The sequence below is a fragment of the Grampus griseus genome (genome assembly GCF_964374135.1).
Source record: "Grampus griseus genome assembly, chromosome: 7".
Taxonomy (NCBI): Eukaryota; Metazoa; Chordata; class Mammalia; order Artiodactyla; family Delphinidae; genus Grampus; species Grampus griseus.
Genome location: NC_139001.1, coordinates 69612651 through 69627534, shown reverse-complemented (window position 1 = coordinate 69627534; position 14884 = coordinate 69612651). Strand labels below are relative to the sequence as shown.

Below are 14884 nucleotides of genomic sequence, written 5' to 3'. Positions count from 1 at the left end.
AATATGAGAAGAAAAAAAAAAAAGGAGGAGGAGGAAGACGAAGAGAAATTTAAATCGTAGAGAAAAGAATGGTCAATGGTATCAAGTGCCACAGAAAGGAACAATAGAGCTGAAAAAAACTCCTATGGGATTTGGCATTACTAGGACCTTGGTGAAATCTGTTTTATTAGAGATAGTGATTGTTTCACAGAGTTAACCGTGAAGGGAAGGGAACTGGTGAGATAACTAGTTAGTTGAGTGTAGGGAGAATATAGAACAAAAAAAAATGTTAATGAAAGAAGTATAATTATAAACTATGGGGAATAGACACAGAGAGATTATTATGATAGCTAATAAATTAATGGTGGTTATAAAATATAGTATAACCAAATAATTAGTATTGTAGGTGTTTATGATAGACCTGTGTACCAAAGTACAATGCCAAGCCCCAAATGTATCACATTATAAATACTCAAAAACTATTTCCTGAATTGAATTGGATTGGGTTTCCATTAACATGTAAATAATCATCTTCTGTGCCTTAGAATAATTTAGAGTTTAATTTGTGTATTTACTTCTGATGAAGGTCATCGGACACTATTTATTGGAGTTCATGTGCCCCTGGGAGGAAGAAAAAGCCATCGACGTCACAGGCATCGTGGTCATAAACACAGAAAGAGAGACAGAGAGAGAGATTCGGGACTAGAGGATGGCAGGGAGTCACCTTCCTTTGGTAAGAATGTCTCTTTGTTTTAATTAAATTTATGATTGTAATATTATACTTGTTTGTACAATCCATAATTAGCAGTAATACTCATAAAGTTGTTTATACCTTTATAAAAGATTTGGGCAGATACCTCACTCATAAAGTTGTTTATAACTTTATAAAAGATTTGGGCAGATTGGGGAGAAGCGGGAGAAAGAATGTTTAATCTTTATTTTTCTCTGGTGCATCTGCTTTGTGAAGGTGAGGACTGGCTTAGTTTTGTGATGGAGGAAATACACTTAAGTAGTAGAACTTAGTTGTCTTAACTCATGATAATTTGTACAAATAATAGTCATTGCTCTAAGTAGTTTGAAAATCCAAGGGGAAATGCCTTTATTAAGTTCCCAGTTACACTATTGTAGATGCTCTCCGAATTTCACTCTTAGGATGTGAACTTTCTACTGTTTTGAATATTCTTCCTTTAAAAGTATACAATTGACCCTTGAACAACACAGGTTTGAGCTGGAACGGTCTACTTATACATGAATTTTTTCAGTAGCAAATACTACAGCACTACATTATCTGTGGTTGGTTGAATTCATGGATGGTGGAACCGGATACAACTGACTATAAATTATACGTGGATTTTCAACTGTGAAGAGGGTCAGTGCCCCTAATCCCCCATTGTTCAAGGGTCAACTATATATAGAATATCAAAGTATAGTGATATGGAAGTTGTTAACAATTCCTGAGTGCCGTGAGAGCCTATGTACATGACATAATTAAGAACCTGACTTCCAGTTTCCTGACCTTCCCACGTCCTATGACCTCCTTCACTGCACCTTGTTCACTTACTCATTCATTTTGCTCTCTGACCACAGCTTCACTCCTTACTTGCTTGTTCAACTACTTGACCTCTCTACTTTTTTTTCTATCCATGTTATCTTTATTTCCTGATCCTATTCTGATTTCATACCCTGTAATTTTAGTAGTACTTTTGCTAATATTCTAAATACCTTAATTTCCCTGTTTTAGTTTTATTCATACCTTTACCCCCATTTTTAAAAACCAGATTTATGTTAGGTTCTTCCATGTCCCTACTTTCTCCCTGCCTTCCCAAGTAGGCATGCTCTGCAGGACATAGTCATTCAACAGGGCAGATTGTAACCATTTAAGTTCATTACTCAAGTAGGAATTCCCTGGCGGTCCAGTGGTTAGGACTTGGCACTTTCACTCCCGGGGCCGGGTTCGATCCCTGGTCAGAGAATTAATATCCCTCAAGCCTCATGTTGTGGCCAAGAAAGAAAAAAAAAAACCCAAAAAGTAAATAAATTAATTCATTACTCAAGTGGACCTTCAACACCTCCTCCCAATTCTACTGAATGTTTTCAATTTTTGAAATAAGTATTTTTCAATCTTCTTCACCATTCTCCAACACCCCCCTTTTCACAGTCACCTAGCAGATGCTTTCTACTTCAAAAGGAAAATATGTCACCAGAAAGAATTCACTCAACTTCCCTCCTGTGAAACATGCAAACATAAACATATGCCTACATCTGCAACTGTTTTTTCCTCATAATGCAATAAGGAAGTTTTCTTTTCAATTATGTTTATCTCCTATTCCCTCCCACCTTGAAATTTATACAATTTATAATCTAGTTTACTTCTTCTTCTCAACTGGATTATTCTCATCATCTATCCTTCCAACTGCCTCAAACACACATTTCCCCATACAGTTGTATTCAGATATAAGGTAAGTTAGCATATGAAGTTTGGGGGAACAATTTTACTTTTAAAACTCTATAGACATTGCTTTATTTAATATCTGGTTTTGCTAAGTATTGAAGAGAAATTTGTAGTCTCTCTGTTTTTTCATTTTTTAAGTTTATGTCTTTTAAGCTTGAATGCTTATAGACAATTTTTTATGTCCCTTTATTTAAGAAAACTTGCTAATGGTGAGTATGTTAAAAAGCATTTCCAATCTGCATACACTGATATTTTTCCACTGAGAGAATATTTTCCTGTCTTATCTGATTCTGTTCCACTTACTTTGGTCTCTTCTTTGTGAATTATATCTGCATGTTGGATTTATGATATCTGCTTGTTGTCCTTTTTTTGGTAGCTTAAAGTTAGTCTCTCATTATTCATTTGATTATCTGCAGTATCGATTCTGCATTTTACTACTTCTATTAGGGGTTTTGATTTTGCTGTTGCATCTTTAGTTTTAAGTTTCTTTCTTATCTCATCTGATTTTCTTTACATTTCCTCCTGTCCTTTCCTAATTAGTGTTTGTTTTTCCTGCTTGATAGAGTCTGTGTTTTTAGTCTATTGATGATCCCCAGTAGTTCTGGACATTTTCTTTTGATTCTGAAGTAGATAATTTTCAGAGGTATCATCTTCTTTTGGGCCATAAAGATTATTTTGACTTTCCTTTGATTTATAGTATTTTTACAGGCTGCCAGTTTTTTTCTTTTTACTCACCAAGTAAAAGAAAATACTTCTTTTTACTTTCCAAGGCAAAATATATCCATACTATATGTGTCCAGCTATATCCTAAGGCGGCTTAGAGAGGCACTGCCATTAGTGTGTTCTTCGTCTCCATCACTGTGTATAATTATGGGCATCAAACTTCCCCAAATACCATGTACTTCTGCCAGAGGTAGAATGATTGATGGGAGTGTGTAAAGAAAAGTACTCTGGGTATCCTGCACCAGCATGATAGAAGGATGATCATCTCTGAGTCAGTGGGCAGAAGAGGAGGTGTGAAAGTGTCCCCCACATTTTCAGTGTTTTTTGTTTCATGAAGTAGAGTCTGGGAATATAACAAAGAGACAACTGGGTAGATTTCTCTTACTCCAGCTTCATCTGTTTATAGTTAGGGGAGATTCCCTCTTAGACTCTGGGAATGGAATATCTGTTGGAATAAGCTTTAATGGTTACTTTGAGTTTCTTAAATACTTCTAATATTTGAGAAAATAAGTGGCATTCACATGAACTTAGAAATATTTAGTAAACAAACAAAAATAAGCTGTTCCTTCTGCCTCTGTCATGTTATTCTTTTTTTCCATAGGTGGATACATTATGTCAGTTTTTCTAGAACAGTGGTCCTCAACCTTGGCTACGCCTGGGAGATTTAAAAACATTTTGGTGGCCAAATCCCATACCAGTCAGAATCTCTGTGGGTGGGACCCAAGCATAAGTACTTTTAAAAAATACCCCAGGGCTTCCCTGGTGGGGCAGTGATTGAGAATCTGCCTGCTAATGCAGGGGACACGGGTTCGAGCCCTGGTCTGGGAGGATCCCACATGCCGCAGAGCAACTATGCCCGTGAGCCACAACTACTGAGCCTGCACATCTGGAGCCTGTGCTCCGCAACAAGAGAGGCCATGACACTGAGAAGCCCGCACAGCGCAATGAAGAGTGACCCCCGCTTGCCACAACTAGAGAAAGCCCTCACACAGAAATGAAGACCCAACACAGCAAAAATAAATAAAATAAATTAATAAACTCCTACCCACAACATCTTCTTAAAAAAAAAAAATACCCCAGGTGATTCAAATGTGCAACCAAGGTTGAGATCCAGTGTTCTAGAAACTTTGCTATTCAAAGTGTGGACCATCACAATGCTATGAGACTAGGTATCAATTACAGGAAAAAAACTGTAAAAAATACAAACACATAGAGTCTAAACAATATGCTACTAAATAGCCAAGAGATCACTGAAGAAATCACAGAGGAAATCAAAAAAACCTAGAAACAAATGACAATGAAAACACGACGACCCAAAACCTATGGGGTGCAGCAAAAGCAGTTTAAGAGGGAAGTTTATAGCAATACAATCCTACCTCAAGAAACAAGAAACAGCTCAAATAAACAACCTTACTGTACACCTAAAGCAATTAGAGAAAGAACAACAAAAAACTCTAGAATTAGCAGAAGGAAAGAAATCATAAAGATCAGATCAGAAATAAATGAAAAAGATATGAAGGAAACAATAGCAAAGATCAATAAAACTAAAAGCTGGGTCTTTGAGAAGATAAACAAAATCGATAAACCATTAGCCAGACTCATCAAGAAAAAAAGGGAGAAGACTCAAATCAACAGAATTAGAAATGAAAAAGGAGAAGTAACAACTGACACTGCCGAAATACAAAAGATCATGAGAGATTACTACAGGCAACTCTATGCCAATAAAATGGACAACCTGGAAGAAATGGACAAATTCTTAGAAATGCACAACTGCCAAGACTGAATCAGGAAGAAATAGAAAATATGAACAGACCAATCACAAGCACTGAAATTGAAACTGTGATTAAAAATCTTCCAACAAACAAAAGCCCAGGACCAGACGGCTTCACAGGCGAATTCTATCAAATATTTACAGAAGAACTAAAACCTATCCTTCACAAACTCTTCCAAAATATAGCAGAGGAAAGAACACTCCCAAACTCATTCTATGAGGCTACCATCACCCTGATACCAAAACCAGACAAAGATGTAACAAAAAAAAGAAAACTACAGGCCAATATCTCTGATGAACATAGATGCAAAAATCCACAACCAAATACTAGCAAAGAGAATCCAACAACACATTAAAAGGATCATACACCATGATCAAGTGGGGTTTATTCCAGGAATGCAAGGATTTTTCAGTATACGCAAATCAATCAGTGTGATACACCATATTAAGAAATTGAAGGATAAAAACCATATGATAATCTCAATAGATGCAGAAAAAGCTTTCGACAAAATTCAACACCCATTTATGGTAAAAACTCTCCAGGCATAGAGGGAACCTACCTCAACATAATAAAGGCCATATATGACAAACCCATAGACAACATTGTTCTCTATGGCGAAAAACTGAAACCATTTCCTCTAAGATCAGGAACAAGACAACGTTGCCCACTCTCACCACGATTATTCAACATAGTTTTGGAAGTTTTAGCCACAGCAATCAGAGAAGAAAAAGAAACAAAAGGAATCCAAATCAGAAAAGAAGAAGTAAAGCTGTCACTGTTTGCAGATGACATGATACTCTACATAGGGAATCCTAAAGATGCCACCAGAAAACTACTAGAGCTAATCAACGAATTTGGTAAAGTAGCAGGATACAAAATTGATGCACAGAAATCTCTTGCATTCTTATACACTAATGACAAAAACTCTGAAAGAGAAATTAAGGAAACATTTCCCATTTACCACTACAACAAAAATAATAAAATACCTAGGAATAAACCTACCTAAGGAGGCAAAAGACCTGTATGCAGAAAACTGTGAGACACTGATGAAAGAAATTAAAGGTGATACAAACAGATGGATAGATATACCATGTTCTTGGATTAGAAGAATGAACATTGTGAAAATGACGATACTACCCAAAGCAATCTACAGATTCAATACAATCCCTATCAAACTACCAATGGCATTTTTCACAGAACTAGAACAAAAATTTCACAATTTGTTTGGAAACACAAAAGACCCTGAATAGCCAAAGCAATCTTGAGAAAGAAAAACGGAGCAGGAGGAATCAGGCTCCCTGACTTCAGACTATACTATAAAGCTACAGTAATCAAGACAGTATGTTGATTTTGTGCCAGTAGGCACAAAACAGAAATATAGATCAATGGAACAGGATATAAAGCCCAGAGATAAACCCATGCACATGTGGTCACCTTATCTTTGATAAAGGAGGCAAGAATATACAATGGAGAAAAGACAGCCTCTTCAATAAGTGGTGCTGGGAAAACTGGACAGCTACATGTAAAAGAATGAAATTAGAACACTCCCTAACACCATACAGAAAAATAAACTCAAAATGGATTAAAGACCTAAATGTAAGGCCAGACACTATAAACCTCGTAGAGGAAAACATAGGCTGAACACTCTATGACATAAATCACAGCAAGATCCTTTTTGACCCACTTCTGAGAGAAATGGAAATTAAAACAAAAATAACAAATGGAACCTAATGAAACTTAAAAGCTTTTGCACAGCAAAGGAAACCATAAACAAGACGAAAAGACAACCCTCAGAATGGGAGAAAATATTTGCAAACGAAGCAACTGACAAAGGATTAATCTCCAAAATATACAAGCAGCTCATGCAGCTCAATATCAAAAAAAACAAACAACCCAATCCCAAAATGGGCAGAAGACCTAAATAGACATTTCTCCAAAGAAGATATACAGATTGCCAACAAACACATAAAAGGATGCTCAACATCACTAATCATTAGAGAAATGCAAATCAAAACTGCAATGAGGTATCATCTCACACTAGTCAGAATGGCCTTCATCAAAAAATCTACAAACAATAAATGCTAGTGAGGGTGTGGAGAAAAGGGAACCCTCTTGCACTGTTGGTGGGAATGTGAATTGATACAGCCACTATGGAGAACAGTATGGAGCTTCCTTAAAAAACTAAAACTAGAACTACCATATGACTCAGCAATCCCACTACTCAGCATATACCCTGTGAAAACCATAATTCAAAAAGAGTCATGTACCACAATGTTCATTGCAGCTCTATTTACAGTAGCCAGGACATGGAAGCAACCTAAGTGTCCATCTACAGATGAATGGATAAAGAAGATGTGCCACATATATACAATGGAATATTACTAAGTCATTAAAAGCAACAAAATTGAGTTATTTGTAGTGAGGTGGATGGACCTAGAGTCTGTCATACAGAGTGAAGTGAAAGAGAAAAACAAATACTGTATGCTAACACATATATATGGATTCTAAAAAAAAAAAAGTGGTTCTGAGGAACCTAGGGGCAGGACAGGAATAAAAATGCAGAAGTAGAGAATGGTCTTGAGGGCACGGGGAGGGGTTAGGGTAAGCTGGGATGAAGTGAGAGAATAGCATTGACATATATACACTACTAAATGTAAAATAGATAGCTAGTGGGAAGCAGCCACATAGCACAGGGAGATCAGCTCGGTGCTTTGTGACCACCTAGAGAGGTGGGATAGGGAGCGTGGGAGGGAGACGCAAGAGGGAGGGGATATGGGGATATGTGTATACATATAGCTGATTCACTTTGCTATACAGCAGAAACTAACACAACATTGTAAAACAATGATACTCCAATAAAGATGTTTAAAAAAATGAAAGACACTGGAGCAGGAATAGCACAAATACCTATTATGGTTGGACTCAAGTAGCAGAAGTGGGACAACTGGCTGGACTAAAACAAAAGGGAGTGGTAAGGATATGATGAATGATGGTGCAAACTATGTAATGGCATTCATGGTCAAAAACATTTATACTACTGCTCTTTATAAAGAAAATAGGTCAGAGTCAGCTGAAAGGCTGGGACTCAATAACAAGGGATTAAGTAGAAGAAAAGAGAATTTTAAAATGTTCTTATCGAATAAAGAATGTTAAATTTTAAAAAGAAAAGAAGTGTGGTCCATGAGCCAGCAATATTAGCATCACATTTGAGCTTGTTAGAAATGCAGAATCTTAGGCCCCATCCCAGACCTCTTGAATCTGAATCTGTGTATTAGCAATAACTTTTGGTAACTTACATGCACATTAAAATTGGACAAACTCTAGAATATTGCTTGTCACATCTTGTTGTATGTTAGACTCATCTGAGGAGCTTTTAAAAAATATTGATGCTCAAAGACTTTTATTTAATTAATCTTGGGTATTTTCCTAGGTCATGGTATTTTTAAAAAGTATCCCAGGTGATTTAATATCCAGCTAGGATCAAGAGCCATTGATCTATCTTAAGAAAGTCCTGCCTCTTTATTTGGGAAACTTGGCAATAAGCCAGGTAGCCCAGATTCTGCCACTGATGTGTCAGCCACTATTTTTGGATGCCACCTTTTCCTTCCTCCACCAACCATCTGAGTATCTTTATTGCCATTTAGACCTAAGATCTGTTTTATCAGGGACAAAGGTTTGGCACCCTAGTAGTCGCTAAGCAGTAGAACCTCCTATATTTCACTTTTTAAAGTTTCTTCAGGACTAATAATCTGCCTATGTTCCTATTCCACAGTCAGTTTAAGTGCCTTGATAATCAAGTACTCAGTTACATGCTGAGACTGAAACCATGTTATGGACACCATCCCACTTGATTTGGACTTTGATACTCAGCATAGTGTGAATATATGAGATTACTATGCTGAAGCCTTCGAAGAAAATTTCTGACAACTTAAGAAATACTTATTGTACTTGGAAAGATTTCAAAGAAAATCTTTGGAAGACATTCCTACAGGTGCTTTAAAATTATAAAAAATTCAACTTCAAAGAGGTATGAGATAGAAGAGAATGTAAGGAAGCATCAGGCTCCTCTGCTGGGATCCTGGAGCTTTTATATTGTAAATTGGAGTATGGGATTATGAAGACACGGAATAATTTGGACCCATATTTCTGGAGCAAGGATCAATTTAACAAAAAGATTTTAGTGTAAATATTTGAATTTTGGCACTCAAAAATGTCATTCCAATATATGAGAAACATCCACAGAATCCCACTTTATTATATGACCCAATCATGTAAGGCAGTGTTGTTAGGAACCTGGTTGTATCAGTGCTGCATCCAGGGAAAACTGAACAGGCCTTACTGTAGCCAAAGAGATTATGCTCATGTCACAGGCCTGCAATGGCTGGGTCTAGTCCACCAGATCTCATGGTTGGAATGTGATTTCTAGGTGAGTCCAAAGATAGACCCAGCTTTTTTTTTTTTTTTTTTTTTTTTTTTGCGGTACGCGGGCCTCTCACTGCTGTGGCCTCTCCCACTGTGGAGCACAGGCTCCGGACGCGCAGGCTCAGCGGCCATGGCTCACGGACCCAGCCACTCCACGCATGCGGGACCCTCCTGGACCGGGGCATGAGCCTGCGGCCCCCGCATCGGCAGGCGGACTCTCAATCATTGCGCCACCAGGGAAGCCCAGACCCAGCTTTTTGACTGTGTCGTTATGGTGGTGGTGATACTTTGATTATACAAAACTTTTGATGCCTGCAAATAAGTTCAATCTACTTTTGTTACTGTGCTTAACAAAATTGTTTGTATAAGATTGTGATGATTAATTTTTCTTCCTACTGTAATCAATTCCCTGACAACAGAATACTGCTAAAACTTTGCATCTTGTTATTTTTAATATTGTCTTTCATTCACTTTATATAATTTTAAATTATATTTTCAACCAGGAACATGGTTGAGTTGTTTAAAAATAAGTTTGAAGCATTAGCTTGAAGTCAGTGAAAATATAAAAGATAATGAGAGAAATTCAGAACACTTTAATGTTAATTTGCTCCTCAGCCTCCCAACAAAGAATGTAACAGGAGAGATGACAACAGTATATAAATTATAATTAATCTATAAGCACTAGAAATAAATCTTAAAGACATCTACTTTACTAAATGCTTATTTAAAATATGGTACTCAAAGGTACTGTATAAATTAGCACAACCCTTGAATTAGACCTGGGATTTTTCCATTCTTAGATGATAAATTGTGTACACATTTTAGGAAGAATGAAGCAAATACAGAAAACATAACTTCAAATCTGTTTATTGATGGCAATAGCTTCCTGTTCCTATTTAACTCCCAATTGGCTGATATATAAGAATATCAATGAGTTTTTTAAAAAATTATTTTATGTAATGTATAACACAAGTATTTATGAATGTTAAAACATAGAAACATAAATGTACAACTCAATGATTTATGACAAAGAAACATCTGTGTAAATATTGTCTTGGCTAGCACTCCAGAAACCCCCTTTGTCCTCCCTCCCAGTCACTACTCTCTCCCTTCTCCCCAAAAGGATCTCTAGTCTGTCTTCTTACATTGGGTGTTTTGCCTGTTTTTGAACTTTTTATAAACAAAGTCATGCAGGAGGTATTTGTGTCTCTGTTGTTCAACATTGTGTTGTTAGTGGGATTCACCAATGTTTTTAGCTGTAGCTTTGGTTTATTCATTTTCGTTATTGTACAGTGCTCATTTGTTTGTATAAACCATGCATTCTACTATTAATGAAAATTTAGGTTATTTAATTTTTGGAGATACTATGAAGAACAGTGCTGTGAACATTTTTGTATATGTCTCTTGGTGCACATATGCATTTCTCATACCTAGGAATGAAATTATTTGTTGCTGAGTCATAAGATATGTGTATTTCAACTTTAGTAGGTAATGCCAAACAGTTTCCAAAATAGGGTACGTATTAACACTTTCACCAGCAAAGTGTGAGAGCATATGTTGTTTTACATTCTAACTACCACTTGACAATTTCATTCTGTTAACATTAACCATCTAATGAGGGGCATAATGGTATGTCATTATCTTAATTTGCATTTCTTGATTACCAGTGAGGTTGTGTAACTTTGCATGTGCTTTTTTGGCCATTTGGATAGCCTCTTCTATGATGTGCCTATTCAGGTCTTATGCTTGTTTGTTTTTTTTTTAATTGGATCATTTATTCTTTTTGATTTGTAGAAGTTCTTTATATATTATGGACATGTCTTTTGTTGGTTTTTCATGTTTCAATTATCTCACATTTGTGGCTTATCTTTTTTTTTTTTTTTTTTTTTGCGGTACGCGGGCCTCTCACTGTTATGGGCTCCAGACGTGCAGGCTCAGCAGCCATGGCTCACGGGTAGCTGCTCCGCGGCATGTGGGATCTTCCCGGACCGGGGCACGAACCCGCGTCCCCTGCATCGGCAGGCGGACTCCCAACCACTGCGCCACCAGGGAAGCCCTGTGGCTTATCTTTTCACTCTTTTAATGGTGTCTTTTGATGTATCTACAAATTCCAGAAGAGGTACTAAGAGGCTGAGACCCTTATTCCCTAGTACAGCTTTCTCCATGCTGTAATTTATTTCCATTATATATTTTACTAAATACAGAAACAGAACCTTATCTTAATCTATCATAGTCTTAGCTACAGTTTGTATTACAATGATCTATGTTTTCAGTGGCTATCTTAAAAGTAAGTAAAATACCTATCAAAATAGGAGAAATATTTATGCTTAGAAAAATTCTTTCTGATTGTGATATTACTATAATTTACATGATTTATGTCATACAATTTTAAGTTGCATAGATATTTAAAAAGTCATTGAATAACACATTTTGAATATTTGCTGTATTGAAACATAATCTGAGCCTCTCTTTAAGACATTAAAAGTATGTTGATGGGATGATCATAAAAAGACTTTGTGAGCATAACCTAATACCTATAAAATCATTTCTACTCTAAAGAATGAAAAGCCAGATACATGGAGTCATATGTTGTTTAAAAACCAAATACAATACCTCTTGTCCATGAATAGATTATCCTACGTTAATAAATTATTATTTCCTATGCTGTTATCATTGTGTCTTCGAGAAGTCTTTTAAACATATGATGCCCTACCTCAGACTTTCAAATCCTCTTTATTCGTAACTATGAGGGTCTTATTTCCTCATGTTTATTTAATGACTATGTTGTGATGAGTGATCCTCATGCTTTATTAGGGGAAATACTAATAAGTCTTAAATGCAAGCTTCCTGCACATAGTACTTGAGTTTGGGGGGTTGGATGCATGGTAAGTGTTATAGATACCCAGATTACTGATACAGAGTAAACTGAAATAAGTCATTGAAAACAGTGATGAGAGAAATTGTTTCAAAAGAATGAGAAACACGGGCTTCCCTGGTGGTGCAGTGGTTGAGAGTCCGCCTGCCGATGCAGGGGACGCGGGTTCGTGCCCTGATCCGGGAGGATCCCACGTGCCGCGGAGCGCTGGGCTGCTGGGCCTGCGCGTCCGGAGCCTGTGCTCCGCAACGGGAGAGGCCACAACAGTGAGAGGCCCGCGTACTGCAAAAAAAAAAAAAAAAAAAAAGAATGAGAAACAATACCAATGTTGAGGCATGGCTACTCTGGGATTGGTTTCTGAGAAGTGAGTGAGTTGTTAGAATAGGCTGTCATGAAACACAAAACTTCTATGTCTGGTCACACTGGGTAGGTCTAATAGAAAAATTTAATTGATTTCTTAGTGTAACTCTAAAATTACAACTTATGCTCTTTTTTACGGCTGTTTGAAGCACTGACTTTATTTATTTTTTATTTTTTTTTGGTCCAGAAGAACCAGCCACAGAGGTAACAGGCTGTCAAGAAGCATTTCTTTTGACTCTGATGTGATTTGGTTTAGTATATATTACTATAATCCAGATAGTATACTTTTAGGAAAAATATAATACTAGCTTCTTATTTCAGATAAATTAAATCATAAATGTATATGCTGCACTGTGATTTCCTTAAGCACATTTGATATTTATGGAAATCCATCAGTCTCATTTCAAAATCAACATTCATGTTACATCTAGGAAATTGGCATATTCTTTTGAAGAGGTTGTTAAGCAGGAGACTTGGCTATTGACTCAATTCTTATTCGTTTTGCTATAAAATTTAGTTTGACAAATTTCTTAAAATATTTGGCAATAAACCATATCTCATATATTAACATTCTTAAAAGGAAATGCTTTACTAATGCCTGCAGCAAATATGCTATATAAAAGTAGTTTCTTTTTCCTTTCTTATAATTTCTTGAATATATGTAATCATATATAAGATATAGTGCTGCACATTGGTGGGAACAATTAAACAATTTAAAAACTGGGATGCCCTGTATTTTAAGACTTTATTTTTTGGCCCAGAGATAAACCCACGCACATGTGGCCACCTTATCTTTGATAAAGGAGGCAAGAATATACAATGGAGAAAAGACAGCCTCTTCAATAAGTGGTGCTGGGAAAACTGGACAGCTACATGTAAAATAATGAAATTAGAACACTCCCTAACACTGTACACAAAAATAAACTCAGAGTGGATTAAAGACCTAAATGTAAGGCCAGACACTATAAACCTTGTAGAGGAAAACATAGGCAGAACCTTCTATGACATAAATCACAGCAAGAGCCTTTTCCACCCACCTCTTAGAGAAATGGAAATAAAAGCAAAAATAAACAAATGGGACCTAATGAAACTTAAAAGCTTTTACACAGCAAAAGAAATCATAAACAAGATGAAAAGACAGCCCTCAGAATGGGAGAAAATATTTGCAACTGAAACAACTGACAAAGGATTAATCTCCAAAATATACAAGCAGTTTATGCAGCTCAATTCTAAAAAACAAACAACCCAATCCCAAAATGGGCAGAAGACCTAAATAGACATTTCTCCAAAGAAGATATACAGATTGCCAACAAACACATGAAAGGATGCTCAACAATAGTACTCATTAGAGAAATGCAAACCCAAACTACAATGAGGTATTACCTCACACTGGTCAGAATGGCCATCATCAAAAAATTTGCAAACAAGAAATGCTGGTGTTTGAGGGAACCCTCTTGCACTGTTGGTAGGAATGCAAATTGATACAGCCATTATGGAGAACCGTATGGAGGTTCCTTAAAAAACTAAAAATAGAACTACCATATGACCCAGCAATGCCACTACTGGGCATATACCCTGAGAAACCATAATTCAAAAAGAGTCATGTACCACAATGTTCATTGCAACTCTGTTTACAATAGGCAGGCCACGGAAGCAACCTAAGTGTCCATTGACAGATGAATGGATAAAGAAGATGTGGCACATATATACAATGGAGTATCACTCAGCCATAAAAAGAAATCAAACTGAGTTATTTGTAGTGAGGTGGATGGACCTAGAGACTGTCATACAGAGTGAAGTTAAGTCAGAAGGAGAGAAACAAATACTGTATGCTAGCGCATATATATGGAATCTAAGAAAAATGGTTCTGAAGAACCTAGGGTCAGGACAGGAATAAAGATGCAGACGTAGAGAATGGACTTGAGGACACGGGGAGGTGGAAGGGTAAGCTGGGACAAAGTGAGAGAGTGGCATGGACATACATACACTACCAAATGTAAAATAGCTAGCTAGTGGGAAGCAGCTGCATAGCACAGGGAGATCAGCTCTGTGCTTTGTGACCACCTAGAGGGGTGGGATAGGGAGGGTGGGAGAGAGACGCAAGAGGAAGGGGATATGGGGATATATGTATACGTATAGCTGATTCACTTTGTTATACAGCAGAAACTAACACACCATTGTAAAGCAATTATACTCCAATAAAGATGTTAAAAAAAAAGCCTTTATTTTTTAGAGCAGTTTTAGGTTTACATGAAAATCGACAGGAAGGTACAGAGGTTTCCCATATACTCCTTGGCTCCA

The 14884-nt window shown here is 36.8% G+C and overlaps 1 protein-coding gene across 9 annotated transcripts in view; it reads left to right on the top strand.

Moving 5' to 3' along the window:
* Nucleotides 1-14884, top strand: part of SLC4A10 (solute carrier family 4 member 10) — a gene marked incomplete at both ends in the record, with an annotated part of 310037 nt that overhangs the window by 147008 nt on the left and 148145 nt on the right. For all 9 annotated transcript variants that reach the window (XM_082658203.1, XM_082658200.1, XM_082658202.1 and 6 more), the window contains one exon: nucleotides 566-712. In XM_082658203.1, coding sequence (XP_082514329.1) covers nucleotides 566-712 — 147 coding nt within the window. The remainder of the gene's footprint in view (nucleotides 1-565; nucleotides 713-14884) is intronic.